At 41.1% G+C, this 17910-nt stretch overlaps 2 protein-coding genes across 10 annotated transcripts in view; one reads left to right on the top strand and one right to left on the bottom strand.

The window, feature by feature from the left end:
* The window catches only part of STYK1 (serine/threonine/tyrosine kinase 1), a 33015-nt gene extending 24150 nt beyond the window's left edge, over positions 1–8865 (bottom strand). The window contains exon 1 of one of the 3 annotated variants that reach the window (XM_033173568.1): positions 8592–8865. The gene's annotated coding sequence lies outside the window, so the exon portion shown is untranslated. Of the gene's footprint in view, positions 1–6591; positions 6625–8591 lie in introns of those variants that run through there. The other 2 variants (XM_033173569.1, XM_033173570.1) reach the window with 2 other exon arrangements.
* Positions 8866–9612: 747 nt separating this feature from the next.
* Positions 9613–17539, top strand: SYCE3 (synaptonemal complex central element protein 3). 7 transcript variants are annotated; one of them, XM_033173577.1, is made up of 3 exons: positions 9613–9635; positions 14627–14735; positions 17181–17455. In XM_033173577.1, the coding sequence occupies exons 2-3, from the start codon at positions 14627–14629 to the stop codon at positions 17348–17350; spliced, it is 279 nt and encodes a 92-aa protein (XP_033029468.1). In that variant the 5' UTR covers positions 9613–9635; the 3' UTR covers positions 17351–17455. The 7 variants fall into 7 exon arrangements, with proteins under 7 accessions (XP_033029468.1, XP_033029465.1, XP_033029464.1 ...); XM_033173574.1 differs by lacking the exon at positions 9613–9635 and adding an exon at positions 10461–10516; XM_033173573.1 differs by lacking the exon at positions 9613–9635 and adding an exon at positions 10463–10546.
* The last annotated feature ends 371 nt before the right edge of the window (positions 17540–17910 follow it).

The raw sequence follows: 17910 nt of genomic DNA, 5'->3' as shown, positions 1-17910 counted from the left end.
CTATCCTAGCATCCCAGGTATGTATGTATATATGTATGTATGTATAGTATATATGTATGTATGTATTTATGTGTGTGTGTATGTGTTTGTGTGTATGTCTTAATGTGTTTAATTTCTATACCGCTTTATATTTTTAAGAAAAATCTCAATGTGGTTTATAGAATATTGAAACATCAAGAAAACAATCTGAAGAAAGTCAAATATAGAGTATATATGTCAGATTTTAAAAATGAGATGCTGACACAAATGCAAAAGCTGAATGAAAAAGTTGTAGCGGAATTGGGGAAGAACACAAAAATGGTCACAAAAATGTCTAGCAAATTAGAAGCTTTGGACATTTCTGTGAAAAACTTGGAGGCCGAAACCCAAAAAAATTGAAAAAGAGAATGAATAAATTAGAGGGGAACAAGAGATAATAAGGGGGTTTAGCTGGCAGACAGGATCAAATTGAGGATTGTCTCGTGGTCTTAGAGACGAGACAAAGATCTAATGTGATGCAAATAAGAGGCCTTCCAGAGGCGGAGGGGGAACAAGTTCCTAAAACATAAAAGTCAAGACAATTGCAGATTCATTGGGAGAGGAACAGGAATATGTTGATGGATCTATTGACAGTTGCTACAGGGTCCGGTCTAAATCAGCTAAGGCTAAGAAACAGCCTTGAGACTGTTTGGTAACTTTTAACTGTCAGAAATTGAAGGACACTATAGTCTAGAACAATTATGAAAACAGACTCCAGGTTGACGGAAACCCTGTGGCTATGTTTAGAGATACCTCCTCGTTTGCTTCAAAAATGCCAGAGGTACTCGTTCCTGACAAACGTCTTGATTAGAGTTAATATTAGAGTTAATATTAAATTTAGATGGGAATTCCAAGAAGGAATTTACTTTACATACAAGGGGAAAAAAGATAAAGATTGGTAAATGAAGAGCAGGCACAGGAATTCTGGCTAAGACATGGCAGAGAGTTTGGCAACCCATACACTCCACAGGACCCGTTGGGAGCAGTAGGAGGGGCAGGGGAAGGAGCAACAGTGGGGGAGGTGGATAATTTAGATAACCAAGACAACAAAAACTTTAGACAAGATTTTAGGAGAAAAGACACAAGTAAACATAATGGCGGATTTAAAGGTACTGAGTTGGAACCTAAATGGTCTAAACAGTAAAGTAAAAAGGAATCATGTCTTGAATACACCGGCTCCAAGGGAAGAAGTACAGGCAGAGGGAGAAGGCAGACAGGAAGAGAGGGGGCTAAATGCAAGACCAGATGAGTACAATCAGCAGTCCTCTCCCAAACCCTCAGGAATGTTGACTGGAAACAACATTGATGGCAGACAACCAATGGAGTTCAAATTACAGAGACGTAGCAGCCGCAGCTCGGAGAGTGGGAACGAATATGGAAGCTCTGTGTCTGGGAATGAGGAAGAGGAGGGGGCTGACCCCCTTAGCCCCCGCTCTCGTCGAATAGGCGGCCTTCAGGACAGATCATGTCACAAGAAGACACTGGGCTGCTTTTGGTTTCACTGGAAGAAGCCTCATCAGTAGGAACATCTTCACTGATGGACGGATGGCAGCGTTCACCACTCCATGAACTCTGTTGGTTTTTTTTGCAATAAATATTTTTTTTTCTAATTAACTCCGCTCATTTGTTTCCAAGACTCCCTGACAAATAAAATTGAACATATAATTCTTAAACAAAATTTAGATGTAAATTGTCTTCAAGAAACACATATAGTGAGCAAACATAATGGGCAGTTTCCAATCTGTCTTCATTACATATCTCTAGGTGCCAGGCAAAAACATTCCTCTTCTCCCAGGCCTTTGGCTTATTAAATCTATGGCCTTTTAAGCTGGGGAGGTTCATGCTGCTCTGGTATGCATTTTTGTGTTTTTATATTGTAAACCTCACTGTGATCTTCAAATGAAGGGCAGTATAGGAAGAAGAAGAAGAAGAAGAAGAAGAAGAAGAAGAAGAAGAAGAAGAAGAAGAAGAATGCTCTGGTGTGGATTCACTCTCAGTTTAGACAATGGTTGTCAGGGTTGGGAAGTGTGTGAGCAGGCATTGGGATGGGTCCAGAAGACTTGCAATGAATAGTGTTGCCCTCATGCCAATGAGGTGCTGGAGGAGACTCTTGAGAGTCCCATGGACTGCAAGAAGATCAAACCTATCCATTCTCAAAGAAATCAGCCCTGAGTGCTCACTAGAAGGACAGATCCTGAAGTTGAGGCTCCAGTACTTTGGCCACCTCATGAGAGAGAAGACTCCCTAGAAAAGACCCTGATGTTGGGAAAGATGGAGGGCACAAGGAGAAGGGGACGACAGAGGATGAGATGGTTTGGACAGTGTTCTTGAAGCTACTAACATGAGTTTGGCCAAACTGCGAGAGGCAGTGAAGGATAGGCGTGCCTGGCGTGCTCTGGTCCATGGGGTCACGAAGAGTCGGACACGACTGAACGACAACAACATGCCAAACACCAATGGAGGAAGTGGGAAGATTATTTTCAATTATTCCTCCTTCCCTATGCAGCCCCTGACCTTGTGACAGGGCCGTCTTTACCTGGGGATGCGTTGCACCCAGGCGCCGAATTCTGTGGGGCACCCGCTGCTGCTGCCGCCTAAGCTGTTAACCACGACCCCTGGGTGATTTATTTGATGGGTAATTTCAGTTCTCTATTGCGGAATAGCTGCAGAATCAATGTATGGTAACCAGCGCCGCTCCTTAGTGGTGTCTTTCCTTTTAGCGTGATCGCAAAAATGGAAAGACGGAGGTATCGTAGCTGCTTTTTACTTTTTCATGTTAGTGGTATTTGCTGTCCCCCTCCCTCAAAGCTCAACAACTCTGAGTTGCCCTCTTAAAAAAGCTCTACAGCTTTGAGCTGCAGCCTGAAAAAAGCTCAAGAACTTTGACCTGCCCCCCCCCAAAAAATGGGGGTGCTGGGTGAATTTTTGCACCCCGACACTGCATATGCTAAAGATGGCTCTGCTATGCCCTGAATCATTTAATATTACCTCCCTGATAATACAGATTTTTTTGGTTTTGAAATCTTTTATTATATTTATTTTCAGTTACATTTTCATACTCAACAACATGATGAAAATAATAACACTCTGGTATACATGCAACACTCCTACTCTCATTCCAGTAATCATTACCTGGCCTCATTTAACACATTGACACTCATTTAACACTTAAGGCTTTACAATAGTCTGTCCTGCACTGGCCTCTGAAACTAACCTGATCATAATATTTTCCCCTTTAAAAAATGTTTAATAGAATGTTTAATCTCACAACGGGACTGCTTTTGCTTACAGAACAATGGGTAAGTAGAAGGTAGAAAACCTACATTTTTTGGGAGTGGTTCCTATGTCAGTAAACAGCCAAAGTCAGATAAGGGAAGTCAATAAAGTATCATTCCAAAGCTTTTGAACTCACCCTGTGAACAAACAAGCTAAATAAATCTGCCACATCACAAAGCCACACCCACCCCACCACATGAGACAGACACATGAAGTTGTATGCTTGAACAGCCATGTGTAGGCAGTGCACATGCGTACAAAAATGAGGCATGAAGCAGGGTGAAACATGCGAAGAAGGAAATGCATGTTATCTGAATGGCACAACAGTAATTCTTAAAACATTTACCCTAGCAAGGTGGGGAGTTTTCAGGCTGCAAAATGTCTTGTGACAGAAGCAAAACAAACACAAGATGCAAAGACTTGGTTGTTGGCTATGAAAGCAGTATCTTTCACACTTTCCTGTTTGGGGGCGGGGGGAGACAGAACACAAGAGGAGCATTCTTGGAACAGATCGGAAGTCGACATGCAACGGGGCACAAAAACATCAGCCTTCCTCCCTGCTCATCTCCTTCCATGCCACTGAAAAATGCCACCCCAAGTAGCCATGAGATCCACCTGTAATAAATATACCTAATTACATTTATCTAAAGTTATCTAGGCCCAGAGCTGATAGTGAATCCCATGAATTATTTGTGGGAGTCAAAAAAAGTTGGGCTGACCTTGCTGGAAAATCAAAAATTGTAGTTGACTTGACAGTCTCTCCTGGCCTATGAAACCCCCTTCTGCCTTTACCAATGGATTGGCTAGATGGGCAGGTGTGTGCTTTCAGGAGCCACTAGCTTGAAGGTGCTGTGAGCGCTTTCAGGCCATGGAGTCCAACTCTCCCTGTCCATTTCCAGGCTGGCAAGGAGTGTATACTATTAGTCACTGCTGCCAGCAGCAACCAACACTACCCAATCTGGCAGCAGGAAAGGTCTTGTGTGCATATGTTGCCAGCTTGGTCCTGCACCTTGAAGACACAGCTGCCAAACAGTCCTAAGCCTTCCTCCCAACTTTGGGGCAGGGTGGTGGTGGGGATCACTGCCCACTGCTGAAGCTTCCAAGTTGGGAGGAAGTCTGGATGTTTGTCAAGCTCATCAAATGAAGACTCTATGCAGTTGTCACAAGAGGATTTGTTACTATTAGTGGCACTAGTGGTAGTAGTGGACGCGGGTGGCACTGTGGTTTAAACCACTGAGCCTCTTGGGCTTGCCGATCAGAAGGTCGGCGGTTCCAATCCCCGTGACAGGGTGAGCTCCCGTTGCTCTGTCTCAGCTCCTGCCAACCTAGCAGTTCGAAAGCACGCCAGCACAAGTAGATAAATCGGCACCACTGTGGTGGGAAGGTAAACAGCATTTCAGTGTGCTCTGGTACTCATCACGGTGTCCCATTGCACCAGAAGCGGTTTAGTCATGCTCACCACATAACCCTGAAAGCTGTCTGTGGACAAATGCCGGCTCCCTTTACCTGAAAGTGAGATGAGCGCCGCAACGCCATAGTTGCCTTTGACTGGACTTAACCATCCTGGGGTCCTTTACCTTATATGCACATATATATTTATACTGTACCTTTCCCCCAATGGGACTTACGGCGGCTTACAAATAAAAACAAGGATCACTAAAAACCATTAAAAAACAACTAAACATTAATGAATTACAACTGTCGTTTTGGTTTATAGACTTTAAAAGCTCCTTCATACAGGGACTTGGGTGGTTTTGTTTTTTGTTTTTACTTATATTATTGAGTAACTTTGGTCAAGTGCTATGTAAACTGCTGATGCTATATAAACAACAAATGATCTAAAAAATGAACTTCAAAAATGTGTTGACTGGACTGAGTTTGTTGTGCCCCTGGTATCTTGCAGGCCCTCAGCACATTTCCAGACACAATTCTAAAGGTCCTTCTATTCCTCCCCCTCCTTATTTAAAGTCTGTGAAATTGCACAATCCACATATTCATCAGAAGAGTCTCTTTGTTTCACATAATAGTACAAAAATAACTTCAGCACTATTTTTACAAGCATTTTTTAAAAAGTCAAGTCAAGCTTATATGCATCTTTTCTGAAGAAGCATTCAAAGTGGGTTCGCAACAACAACATCGAGTTCAGGACAAAGAGTAATGTACTGGTAGTTTTTTGTTTTTTTTAAGGACAGATCCTAGGATGACTGAAGCAAACCATAATGCCTAGAATGGCCCAGCTGTACCAGAATATTCAAAGATAAGCAGACACAAGCCATGCTTCTGCAATGAGCAAAATAAAAAAATTAAAATAAAACCAGATAAAAACACATGAAGTAAAAAGAAACATCACTGCAAATGATGTAGATAAAGGCAAATGCTGCACTACAAGCATGATGTTAAGCTCTTTGTGCATCACAGACAAACACAACAGCCACCTGTGAACTGCATGGTGACAAAAGCAGAGTTCATTGTCTCCATGCTACATTGTTCCTAATATAGGAGTTACCATCTGCTTCTCCACCAAATATTTGTGCATGCAAGCTGCATCTACAGACACTGTATACTTATGATGATTTCATATGTCCAGTTTAAAGATATATAAAATATATTATTCTTTATCAATCTAGTGCCATTTCAACATAGAAAACAAATAATAAGACTAAAAATTACTTTGACACTCCAAAATGATGCAAATGAGAACATTTTAAACAGGAATAATAATGACTTCGCCATGTTTCCAAGTGATTAGGTATAAGATAAACAAACGGTACTCACAATCTAATCTGTAATCCGCCCATGGTTAACATTTGCACACACACACACACACCTTCCCAAGTGGTAAAAAGAGATGAGTTTATTGACAATTAAGAAGAATCTGTCATTGCATAAATGCATTAAAAAGAGCTGTGAACATTAATCACAGAAAACGGCAGAAATTTCTAATCCTTAAAAAGTAGGATTTATAAACCTACCCATAAAGTAATTAATGCAATGGTTTACAGTTCTATATTCAGAATAGTTTCAACAATTTAAGTAAATATTACAAAAAAAAACTTCTAAAGGGAAGTTTTAGAAAGTTATGCAATAGAATCAGAAGCATTCATTAAAAGACCTGTAGTCAATCCAGTTTACTAATTATTATTAATTAAAACTTCCCACCATTACAAAGTGATCTGTTATATCTCAGGCCAGTTTCTGCTAAACTAATTATCAACATATGTGATACAATAGAACAGTTCTATGAAGGAAAGCAATTTAGTGCTGATTTAGAGGTGAGGTTTTCAAAAAAGCACTTACCAAGGTAGGAGTTGCACTTGGCAGTAAGATATCTGAAAAGCTCTTATCTATGTACCGGCCCCGGGTGCGTGCAACATTTGCATATCAATATTCTATTGCCCAAGTAATAACAGCAACACTTCCTCATATTTTTATCTAGATACTATATAAACATTCTCCATTCACCAATGTCTCCTGAGCATGAACAGACGCAAGTGGATAGGACAAGGCTGTGCTGACCTCTTGGCTGAACTGCTATATATGTGCTTGAATGTTTGTTTTAAAAGATGAAGGCTTGGATCTACCCAGAAGGACACTGACTACACCTTTAGCAAACTTAACTGTGTAGACAAGAACTTTTCCATTCTGAATGCTCTAATGCTTTTGTTTGAACATGCCCATCTATTGTGGAGTAGGAGAAAATGTAACACAGTTTCAAGAGCAGTCCTTTACTCACAGGAGGTGAGTGCAAACACTTCCTTCTCACCATTTCATATACAGTACAGTACCAGTTTGAAAAGTAGCTACTCTAGGCTGCAACTCCAGGGCACAACCACATATGTTTCTGTGGATTTCTTCTCCATGGATGACAGCAACAATTACTGCATTCTAAATCAACTGAGAAGAAAGCTAGCAGGTTAAGCACTAGGAATAACTCCCTAGATTATCTAAGCAGTTTGGCAATGGAAGAAGCTGCCCAATGAAGTGTTCCAATTTCCTTCAAGGGTTTCATGTAAAACCTGCTCAACATGCCTCTCTTATTTACTCCCTTTGAGGCTAATTCACTTTGCAATCACCCCTTGAAGCTATTCTTTCTCTCTCTTTCCCGATACCAGTACTAACACTTCAAATAATAGTCTGCAATATTGAGAAAACAGAAACCACACAGCAAAACTTTGAAGGTATTACAAAGCTTGTCAGAATTCATCAACATCTTGAAAACTGGAACAAATTATTGATTATGTGTCATTAACCTAGCAACTACTCCTTTTTTCCCCTGCCACTGCAGGATTTTCTGATATCTCTAACATTGTTTTAATTCTATATGGATAAATGTATCTTTTCTGACTGACGTTCGAATAAAGAATGATGATGATGATGATATCTCTAACATGCTGCCTCATAGCCTATCGAAGGCTATGATTACTGAGTTATGTTTCTGGGTCAAGCAAATAGACGTTCTCTATTGGTGATACATGCCTTTCTGACTCATTACTCTTCATTACTCATTCAGTTCTTTTGAACTCTGTCCTCGAATGGGATCATGCTATTTTATTTGTATCATAGGTTATGCATTGGTTAAACCAGTATTTCAGGTTCCTGCCAACACACACAACTAGGCAAAAGTATATTGCTCCGACAGAGCAGTCTCTCTTATTCTGGGGAAGTCAGAAGTTTCTCAATTACAAAAGATAAACCTGGCAGAAACATGGGATGATAGCAAAGGCAGCTTGATCTTTCCTAGTCTCCCAGGATACAACTTCACTCTGCAAAGAAAACATGGGTCCCCCAGCTCCATGTTTCCTTTGGAATGTTAATATAGAGGAGGCATTTGCAAAAGAGAATCAGAAGGTAGAGTTACTTAAATCTGCTTATTCTGCCTCAGAATTCACACACACACACACACACACACACACAGAGAGAGAGAGAGAGAGAGAGAGAGAGAGAGAGAGAGAGAGAGAGAGAGAGAGAGAGATGGTTCTGGGTGAAGCCCATTGGTGCAGAGTGCAGTGAAATGGAATTTACAAACAAGAATTGGTCCCTCATGCAAACTGCTTCCCTTTCATTTTGTGACATTCTGATTTAGAAACATGTTCAAATACTTGGACATAAATCCACAACTACTCCCCAACAGGCCCAAAGAACATTTTATTCAAAAATTATTCTTTCTGATGAGAAAAGGTCTCATTGGAGAGGCTGAGCACAAACTATGGTTAGAGGCAGCCCAACCTTCCTCCGAAGCAACACTCCATCCCAGTACCCTCCTTCACACATCTCTGATAAAGTTTCTCAGTCCTTACCACAAATCCTATTCTTATATTTGGAATCCTAAGGGCCCCCCACACAACGTTGTCAGTCGGTACATCCCTTCTTCATTCATCACCGCAGAGCAAGATCCCAGAACAAACAGTCTTTCACGATCCTGACTTAAAGATTCTCGTTACACCGCAATGCTAGAAGTCATTTCCTCAGCCACATCGATTAGCATATCATACCCCTATGAACAGGTTATGCAGGTGTGCAGCAACATATTTGTTCAGCTACGTAGTTATGAGTAGGCAGTGGCTGCTTTGCAGCAGGAAATGATGCTCTCTGCTGAATGTAGCATGCAGCGTCTTTCACCGTCAATAACCATGTGAGAAATTTCCCAGTCAACAATGTGGAAGACAGGCCTCACTCACACGTTACTTTAACCCAGTTAAACTGTACCATAGCGGCTTACATTTTAAAAAAAAGTTCCAGCCAACAAGCTTACAATATAAAAGACATGCCACAATAGGAAGAAGGGATTAGGAGGGAAGACAAAAACCAGGCAGCTCAGGAAGCAGTTATCAAAGCTTCAAATTGTTATGAATCTGTGCTTTAAGACACCCTGAATTCTGGATTAAGTTAGTGTTAGAATTGAATTAAAGTTGGAATGTTAGAACCAGGAAATAAGCAGACTCGTGCATTTTTACAATAGACCCAAGTGGTGTGATGAACTCACTGATAAGCCTCTGTTTCCAACTTGGAGGGTGTGAGGAATTCTATCTTTTGAAATATGGCAACCCTACTTCCTCCCTCAGTCAGGGGATAAAAGCCAAGGGTTTAGTCTAGTGGGTTAGAGTTTATAACGACAGTTAGGAGTTAAGGAACAGTTACTAAGCAGTGGGATGGAGAGAGTAAAAAAAGCAGAATGTCTGTTTTGAATCTAATGCTGGGCTATGAGAGAGGCCAGTACCTCTTGGAAAGTAATGCCAGAGAGCCCTCCATTGGACTGCATATATGTGTAAATAAACCATGTATCATAAAGACACCACAGATTCCACTGTGCCTCATTATTCCAAAAGGAAACACAGACCCTGGTAAGCATGCTTAGTCTTCTTCTTTCTTCTTCTTTGGCGATCACTCGTAGCTGAGTAAGATTGTCTTCCATAAACACGGTTTTAAGAATGAGTCCGTAAGTGACTGTGGAAGCCAATTCTGGATCCACACATCCTTCCACAGTGGGGACATTGGTTTCCGGGCGGGAGTTTATCATGGTGTGGATTTGCCAAGTGTGCCTTCCTCTTTGCACGTTTCTCCCTTGCGTCGAGTTCGAGTGAGTAAAGGCTGTTCTCCAACTGGAGCGCTCGCAGGCCAATGTTTCCCAGTTTATTCTCACAGTGCTGCAGAGACTGGGTTGGTGTGTAACAATATTATTATAGTTAATGAACACGTGGAATAGAAACGGTTGACAGAGAGGAGACGCTTGAAGGGCTGGGTGGCCTTGCTTCCTAGGTTTCTTCCTCTGCTGCAGATTGATGGAACCGTTGTCCCCAGATTACATCTGATGGAGGAACGTTCCTTCTCATGGCTCCACTGAAGTCCACGGAAAGCAATTGTTATGTACTGAGTTGAATAGGATCCAAAATGAATCTAACTCAGCTACTGTGCAACACAATGCCACACACCCATTTCAAAATAAAATAAAGAGTTGCAAATTACCTGTGAATCTGCTGGCCCCCATAAGTCCCCAGGGTGCTGCCATGAGTGCCTGCTGGGGCTAGTTGCTTGCCTCTCCACCAAATTACCTTTTTTTAATAAAAAAAGACCATATTAAAATGGCTTCTATCCCTTCTCCAGCTGCCTACAGTCCCTTGCTAGGCCTTTACTGCACCCGCCCACATCCATTCTAACTGGGCAGCAGTAGGCCTTTGGATTGGCTGGAAGGGAGAAGGGACAGTCGTGGCTGAGCTGTGCCCATGTTTGTGTAGCTGTCTACTGAAGGAGGAAGGTAGGAAAGTGGGGGGATGTGGCCTTTGGGGGCTGGGTGAAGGCAGAGGTTTGGGGAGAGAAGAAAACGGGCTGCTTGGGGCCATGGCCATGGGTAAAGTGAGAGAGGGCCATCAAAAGAAGGATGAGGAGAAAGGAAAGGGACTGTTTGTGTTGGTTGTAGACTTGTGTATTGTGAAGTAGGGGGAAATAGGATGGGTTACTAATTTTGTTTCCTGCTGTATCTCCCACGCTGGGGCAGCGCTTCACCGCCAAAGCAACCTTTCCTTTATTAATTGATCAGTTAATTAAATTTTTATACTGCCCTTTTCCCGAAGATCCCAGACCAGTGGGCAACAGAAAAATACAAAACGAGAATACAAAATAAACAATAAAAGCAAACCAAATACCCCCCGTCCTACAGACATAGTAACAAAGCCACAGCTTGGTCAGTTAGACCAAGGTCCAGTTGAAGAGAAATGTCTTCATCTGGCGCCTAAAATATATGTTATTTAAGGCACCAGGTGAGTCTCCCTGGGGAAAGCACCCCACAAACAGAGAGCCACCACAGAAAAGGCTTGGTTTTGTGTTGCTGCCCTCTGGGCCACATGAAGAAGGGCTTCTGGTGATGTAGGCCTGACTAAATATGAGGCGACATAAAATATAAGATGCTTCTGAGGCTTCCCTCTCCTCTCCCCTTCTCTGTAGTACTGTGTCCTGGTAAACCAGACCCTGTGATGTTTGGGTGGTATATACATTTTAATAATAATAATAATAATAATAATAATAATAATAATAATAATAATAATAATGTATGCTGAGGAGGGAAAGCACACCCCTCACAGCTGTGAGGCAACCATAGGGATAAGGTCCGGCTGCTCCTGACAAGGCCCAGCTGTGCCCAACAATGTATTTCCTCTATAGAAAACAGTGTAAAATGCTTTGTGGTGTTTTTTGGTTTTTTTAATCAAGTGGTGTACAATTTTTAGCGGAAATAAAATACGTATGGGGGGGCAGTGTTGGCGATGGCATCGAGGAGGAGGCACCATTGGCCCAAATGGGTTGAAAACAGCCTCTCATCAGTTATTCATGTATGCTTCAACAGCGGCTAGGATTTTACTAGCCCCAAAATGGAAGGACGACAAGATACCAACGAAGGAAGAATGGCAAGTTAAACTTATAGAATATGCAGACATGGCGAAACTTACAGGAAGACTTAGACAATGACAATAGAGACTTTAAAAAAGATTGGGAACCGTTTATGCTGTATTGACAGAAACGTTGTAAAGAATTGGACTCATTAGTAGGGTTTGAGTAAACACTTAAAATTAAGAAAACAAAGGTAAAGGTTAAGAAATAACAACTTGGAAATTAATTAAGTGTAATAAATTAAGCAGAAGTAGCAAATATTCAAAGAACCGGAAGGGGAAGTTGAGAGAAGTCATGGGGGGATATTTGGATTCTTTAATTATTTTTCTTTTATATGATAAATGTGCGGAATATTAAATTGTAAAACTAATAAAAATTGTGTGTGTGTGTTTTGCAGGGAGGAAAGTGGCCAGGCGGGCGGTTGGCGTCTTGACCAGAAGGAGAAGTTGGGGTCCCTGAGGCAAAGGTGGGTGGCTTTTCAGGGGGAAAGGGGTGGATGTGAAGGAGCTTCCTAGCCCTAACCACACAAAGTGGCCCATGGGGATGTGTGTATGTTCACAGGCTCCTAGCGTTGAGGGACGAGGCTGAGAGGACCCCCAAGATGACAGCTGAGAGGGATGCTGAGCTAGACAGGAATGCAATGAGAAGGGAAGGGAAGAGAATGTGCTTTGTGTAGGTTGGTTGCGAGGAGCTGAGGAGCACAGGGATGCCTCCATCTCCCCTGGCTAGTCTTTCAATAATAATAATAATAATAATAATAATAATTATTATTATTATTATTATTATTATTATTTGAATTTATATCATCATCATCAAGTGTATTTGTATGCCACTTTCCCACAGAATCGTGCTCAAAGTGGAGTACAACATGCCAGATGAAAAGTATTAAATATAACAATTCAAAAATAATATGATGAACACTTAAAAATAATCAGCATCGCTGTACAAATTCAGAAGTGTAATTATGGCATGGGATGAAGGGCAGGAGTGGAGAAAGGGGCTTAGGGAGAGAACTGTTGGTAGTTTTACCAGATGCAATACTGACATTTATTTATATGCTGCCATCATTGTGCATGACTCTGTACAAAATTGAAGACAATGAAAATTGGCTGTTGGGAAGCACTTTTTAGAGTGTTCAAAGCACTCCACAATTTTCCCAGTCCTTAAAAAAAATCATGTAGGGCAAGTATATTTATCCTTGTATTATAGATGCAGGAGATGAAGTGGAAAGTGGCATATCTAAAGTCACATAGTGAGTTCAGAGCTGAAGTTCAAGCCATGGACTCCTTGAATGATCGCTCAGTTTCTGAAACATATGCTCTACAACTGTGATACAAGACACAGCTGTATTTATTATTTCAAATATTTACTGGTATATGCTGCCCTTTCACAATATTAAAAAACCAATCCTATGGTTTTAAATATGGGATCATTCAGTTTTTTTTGTAGAGTATTGTGAATGTGTTAGGTAATATGGTTCCCTCTCTGGTCCTCTTCCCTTGAAGTGTTTCTAAAAGGGAAGTTTTCTCTATAACCCGCTGTTATTGCAGGTATCCCTTATGAAGTCTGTACATTAGAGCTTTTATGAGGAACCTTTTGAATCTACCATGAAACTTTCAGGTTTTAAGCTTTTGTTTTGGATGGCCATAATTCCCTGGCCCTAATCCAACAATGGCTCTCTGCCACCTTTCTCTCTCTGCCTGATGCATGCACTATTTCTGGCAAGATTTCACTTCCACAAGCATAGTATAAAACAAAATCAGTTTGATATCTGGAGTTTCTGAAGTTAAACATTTAAATTATTGTCAGCATCATCTTCTTCAAAGTGATTTAGTGTCTTGTCTTTTTCAGCCCTGATAGATGAATTTATTGTTTAAGCTAAGGTACCTAATTGGTATTGTAGCCAAAAATTCAAGTATGCACTTAAAATATATTCTCTTTCGAACTTGGGGACTACTTACAGATTCTAGGGATGCTTGTTTGTTTGCTTGTGACTAATATACTTATTTGATTTTATTCTACATTTACTGTGGTAATTGAGGTTTTCTTTTCCCATGTGCCCACTATTGCACAGCTGTCAAGAAGTATAATTTTGCAGTCTGAAGTGTTAGAAGTTAAGTGTTTCAATCTTTACTTTGACACATAAGAAGTGCTCTGATTTTCAGAGGTATTGAATTAATCATTTAAGTTCATTTTCTCTAAACATACTTGCAGCTTCCCCCCCCCATTCAATATTTTATATCCATTTATCCAAAATTCATTGGGGTGTTTTGCAGTCTTTTGGGGGGGGAGGGTGAAAATCACAATTTTCTGATATTGGTCCAGTTACATAAAGTGTTTACTCAGTCCCAACAACAATGGGAAGGATCCTGCAGGCTCGTTGTACGCATTACTGTACTCTGGCTTCTGCAGGGGAGTGGAACTATTGGGCCTAATCCATAGGCTGTGCTAAGAGACCAGCTCCATTTAGTTCCTCCTCACCCTCAACTCTTTTGATGTGCAGTGTTCATTATAAGAACTTGTAACTTTTAAGAACAAAAGATGAGCCCATCTGGTCTAGTCTGAAACTCCTGGGTGTAGGGTGGTATATAAATAATAATAATAATAATAATAATAATAATAATAATAATAATAATAATAATAATAATAATAATAATAATAGCATCCTGTTATCAACCACCGTGAGAACTGGTGCCTGAGTTTGCTTGTTTTCCTATTCCCTGTTGAAGCCTGTGGGCTGGGACTGTCTATTTACTGTTCTAACTGGCCTTAACCTACAGTAAGCTGCTCTGGGACACTTTGCCTGAAGATCAGGGTAGAAATGCTTAAAATATACAAAACATGCTCTTCTATACCATGCAGTTATTTAAAAAGTGTAAGAACATTCTGTGTGGTTTTAACATAGGTTTCTCAAAGTTGCACTGCAACTCATTACTACCTTCTTCCCTGTTAGATGGCCAAATGTGAACCCTGTGAAAGAAATTACGACAACATGGTAAAAATGCTTGAGGATCTGAACAGGGATTTAGAGAAGCTCCTGGAAGACATGGAAAAACTATCAGGTGTGGTACTATTCCTGTAGAGTATTTATGTGTTGCTAATTACCCGGTATATGCCCCTGAGCCACTAAGGGAGAAATTAGTGTGCAGATTACAATGTGCATCCAGGATCCATTAAATCTCATGTGAGGGTCTGATGCTCATCCACAACTGAGTATAACTAATCAATACATGCAATTAAGAGCTGAATAAGTTCTGTAGTGTCAGGACAGGAACATGCTAAACTGCTTGTGCATATGTCTGTAGAAACTGTAGATTACTTATACAGTTGCAACTGTATAAGTACTATTCATTTAGAATAATTGCTAATTTAAGCACCTTAAATTAAATTTCTTTCCACAAAGCATTGATTTTTCACGTCTCGTAGAACAGACAATAACAAAACCCCAACGTAACAATTATCCTTTTCAAGATGCTACCATTCTTTTGAATGTTGAGTTCCTAACTACAGGTATAAGAATAACAAGTGGACAGAATTTCTTGTTTTTATAGTATCCTGTCAAATATGACAAGAAATATTTTCTTGGTAGAATATAATGAATTAGAGCTAAATTACACATTGATTTTTGTGAACATATATTTGAACCTGCAGGGAGAACAGCAGTGTCGGGGTGGGTTTCAAACATGGAAATGGGTGGAGAAAGGATTAAATCCTACCCACCACTTCTCTTCTCTCATTACTTTCTAAAGAGGTTTTTCAGTTCAAGGACAGGTTGTGAAACTACTATAGATTTCAAATGGTTTCTTTAAAAAAACACACAACCTGGAATCTTTGTAGAGAGGATTGCAATGGCACAAAGAAAATCAAATACTGATCGAGCCTCTTGGATAATTAAACAATGCCTCAGAACTTAATCTAGGTTTTGATGTGAGACAATATTTGCAGGAGTTCTATTACAGATTCATTCAAACATTTCCACTAATTAGTACATACTTTAAAAAAACACCCTATTCTCAGTCAGATTGGATAAAAATGGCAAGCTGGCTGTCATAAATAGCATTAAGTTATTCTGCCACCATGGTCTAGTTAACATGAAAAATAACATTTAAATTACTGAATGTGCCCTATAACAGCGATTCTCAAACTTGGCTGAGACTCGCTGCACAGGTGGGTAGGGGTGATGAAAAGTGTATGTTGTGGGGGGTTAAGATCATGACGCAAATAGAGCCATCCTCCCACCACCAGCACAGCCTTGTATTCCCTCTAAGGGACTGTCTTCACTAATCCATATTTTTTTGTGGGCAGGGGGAAGGACAGCTGCTCCACTTTTGCTATCATTGCAGTCTGATTGGGAAAACTTGCTGATTTGTTTTAATAATTTCTTATGCACTTTTTTAGGGTGTGTGTGGATATTCTATTGCTTTTCTAAGGCAAGTGTTGGATGAGTGGACTCCGTCCTTCAGATCTGTACATCCAGAAGCAGGATGTCACTTCCCTGAGAGTCAGTGATATTGCGTGTTCAGACCTTTAAACCTCCCACTTAAATAAATTCAGACAAGGCTCAAATTTTGGTTTGGTTTTTGGCAGAATTTAGGCCACAACTTTATTGATTACAGCAAGTGAGTGGTTGCATAGGCTCTGGTTCGACTAGCTCCCTGCACCGTTGCAGTTAGCGCTGACCCAGGGCACCAGCATAGGTCAGCCTAGGGTGAACACCTGGATAGGCGGAAAGCCGGGGACATGCTATGTCCACCACCCAGGTGTCCCCCTGAACTCAGGCATCGGCAACCCCTCTCAGGGTTGACCAAACCATTGAGTCCCTGGATTCCTTTAATGGAATACCCTTCACATAGGGATGGCGAGAGCGTTCCTCCATCCCTATCACCTGAACCAGAGCCTATCCACAACCTTACAAGTTGTAACGATTTGCTACGCGGCAGGCGAAACCCAAATTGGACCAGCCAATCAGCCAAGTGGGGAAAATTCCTGCCATGCCCCTGTCCCAATGACAGATGACTCACGACGGCATAGCAATGTCAAGCGCACACGCCCTAAAAGTAGGGAGAGGCGGGCGGGTGTTCCGAATGCACGCGCCGAAAGAGGAAGCTCTGGGTCACGTGCATGGGCATATATAGGTCCCTTGATCCATCTATCTTGCATCCCATTGGCCTGATTACACCCAGGATCAAGGGACCAACCAATAGGGTGTTGTGGCTGTCCAATCATCCCCACCCACAACACAAAGATTTGGTTGCCAGGTCTCACTGCAACACGTGCCCTCTTTAAGGGAGGACGCGATTTGTGGAAAGCTGTCAATGAGTAAACTACAGTAGTTAGTTACTGCAGTGCAGCACTGGTTTGAATCTTAAAGTGTATTTGAAGAGGTATTTAGTCTCAGAGCTGGCAACTCTTCCGTTTTGTTATCTGTTTCATCTTTTTCTTCTCATCCATGCCACTGCAACAAATCTCATCAAATTAGTGACTCTGCATTTTGCACTCTGTCTCAGTGCAGGCTACATGGATGGCTTATGATATGGTGGTGATGCGTGCTAACCCAGACTTGGCCAACTCTATGAGACGACTGGAAGATGCTTTTCTCACCTGTAAGGAAGAAATGGAGAAAAACTGGCAAGAAATGTTGAAGGAAACTAAGGGTGCTGAACAAAAGCAAGAATGAATGGTTTCTAAACTCCCGGTGGAAATACAAGCCTTGGAAGAGTTGATCTCATCTTTTGTTCTTAAAAGTTACAAGTTCTTATAATGAACATTGCACATCAAAAGAGTTGAGGGTGAGGAGGAACTAAATGTAGTTGATCTTGACCAATCACTTGGTTCAGTGGTTATTTTAAAATTCACTTTAAAGATATATGTCTGGTGTGTTTCTATATCAAATTTTCCATATTGGTGCTTTCATTTGTCCATTCACATATATTTCCACCACTGTATCAACCACTGAAAGTATGGTCTACTCTCAGTTTGGTTTGTTATATTGTCCTATAAAATTTATGCCCCTGGGAGTGAGAGAGAAGAGAAGCTGCAACAGCTTTGGGGAGGGAGATTGATAGCTTGATCTTATACATATTTACACAAAAGCAAGACCTCTGAGTTCACAGAAATTACAGTGGTGCCCCGCAAGACGAAATTAATTCGTTCTGCGAGTGCTGTCGTATAGCGAAAATTTCGTCTTGCGAAGCACCAACGGGGGAAGAGCAGTTTGACGAAAAAAAGAAAAAAAAA

Source organism: Lacerta agilis, chromosome 16 (assembly GCF_009819535.1).
Source record: "Lacerta agilis isolate rLacAgi1 chromosome 16, rLacAgi1.pri, whole genome shotgun sequence".
In the NCBI taxonomy this organism is placed as follows: Eukaryota; Metazoa; Chordata; class Lepidosauria; order Squamata; family Lacertidae; genus Lacerta; species Lacerta agilis.
This window is presented reverse-complemented; position numbering and strand designations above follow the sequence as displayed.

Excerpts from the sequence above, each read along its gene's own strand:
- SYCE3 (XM_033173572.1), top strand. The coding sequence starts at position 10,670 with ATGAGGAGAAAGGAAAGGGACTGT. Across the intron at positions 10,694-14,626 it reads GGAGAAAGGAAAGGGACTGT|ATGGCCAAATGTGAACCCTG; the intron begins TTGTGTTGGTTG and ends CTTCCCTGTTAG. Across the intron at positions 14,736-17,180 it reads AGACATGGAAAAACTATCAG|TGCAGGCTACATGGATGGCT; the intron begins GTGTGGTACTAT and ends ACTCTGTCTCAG.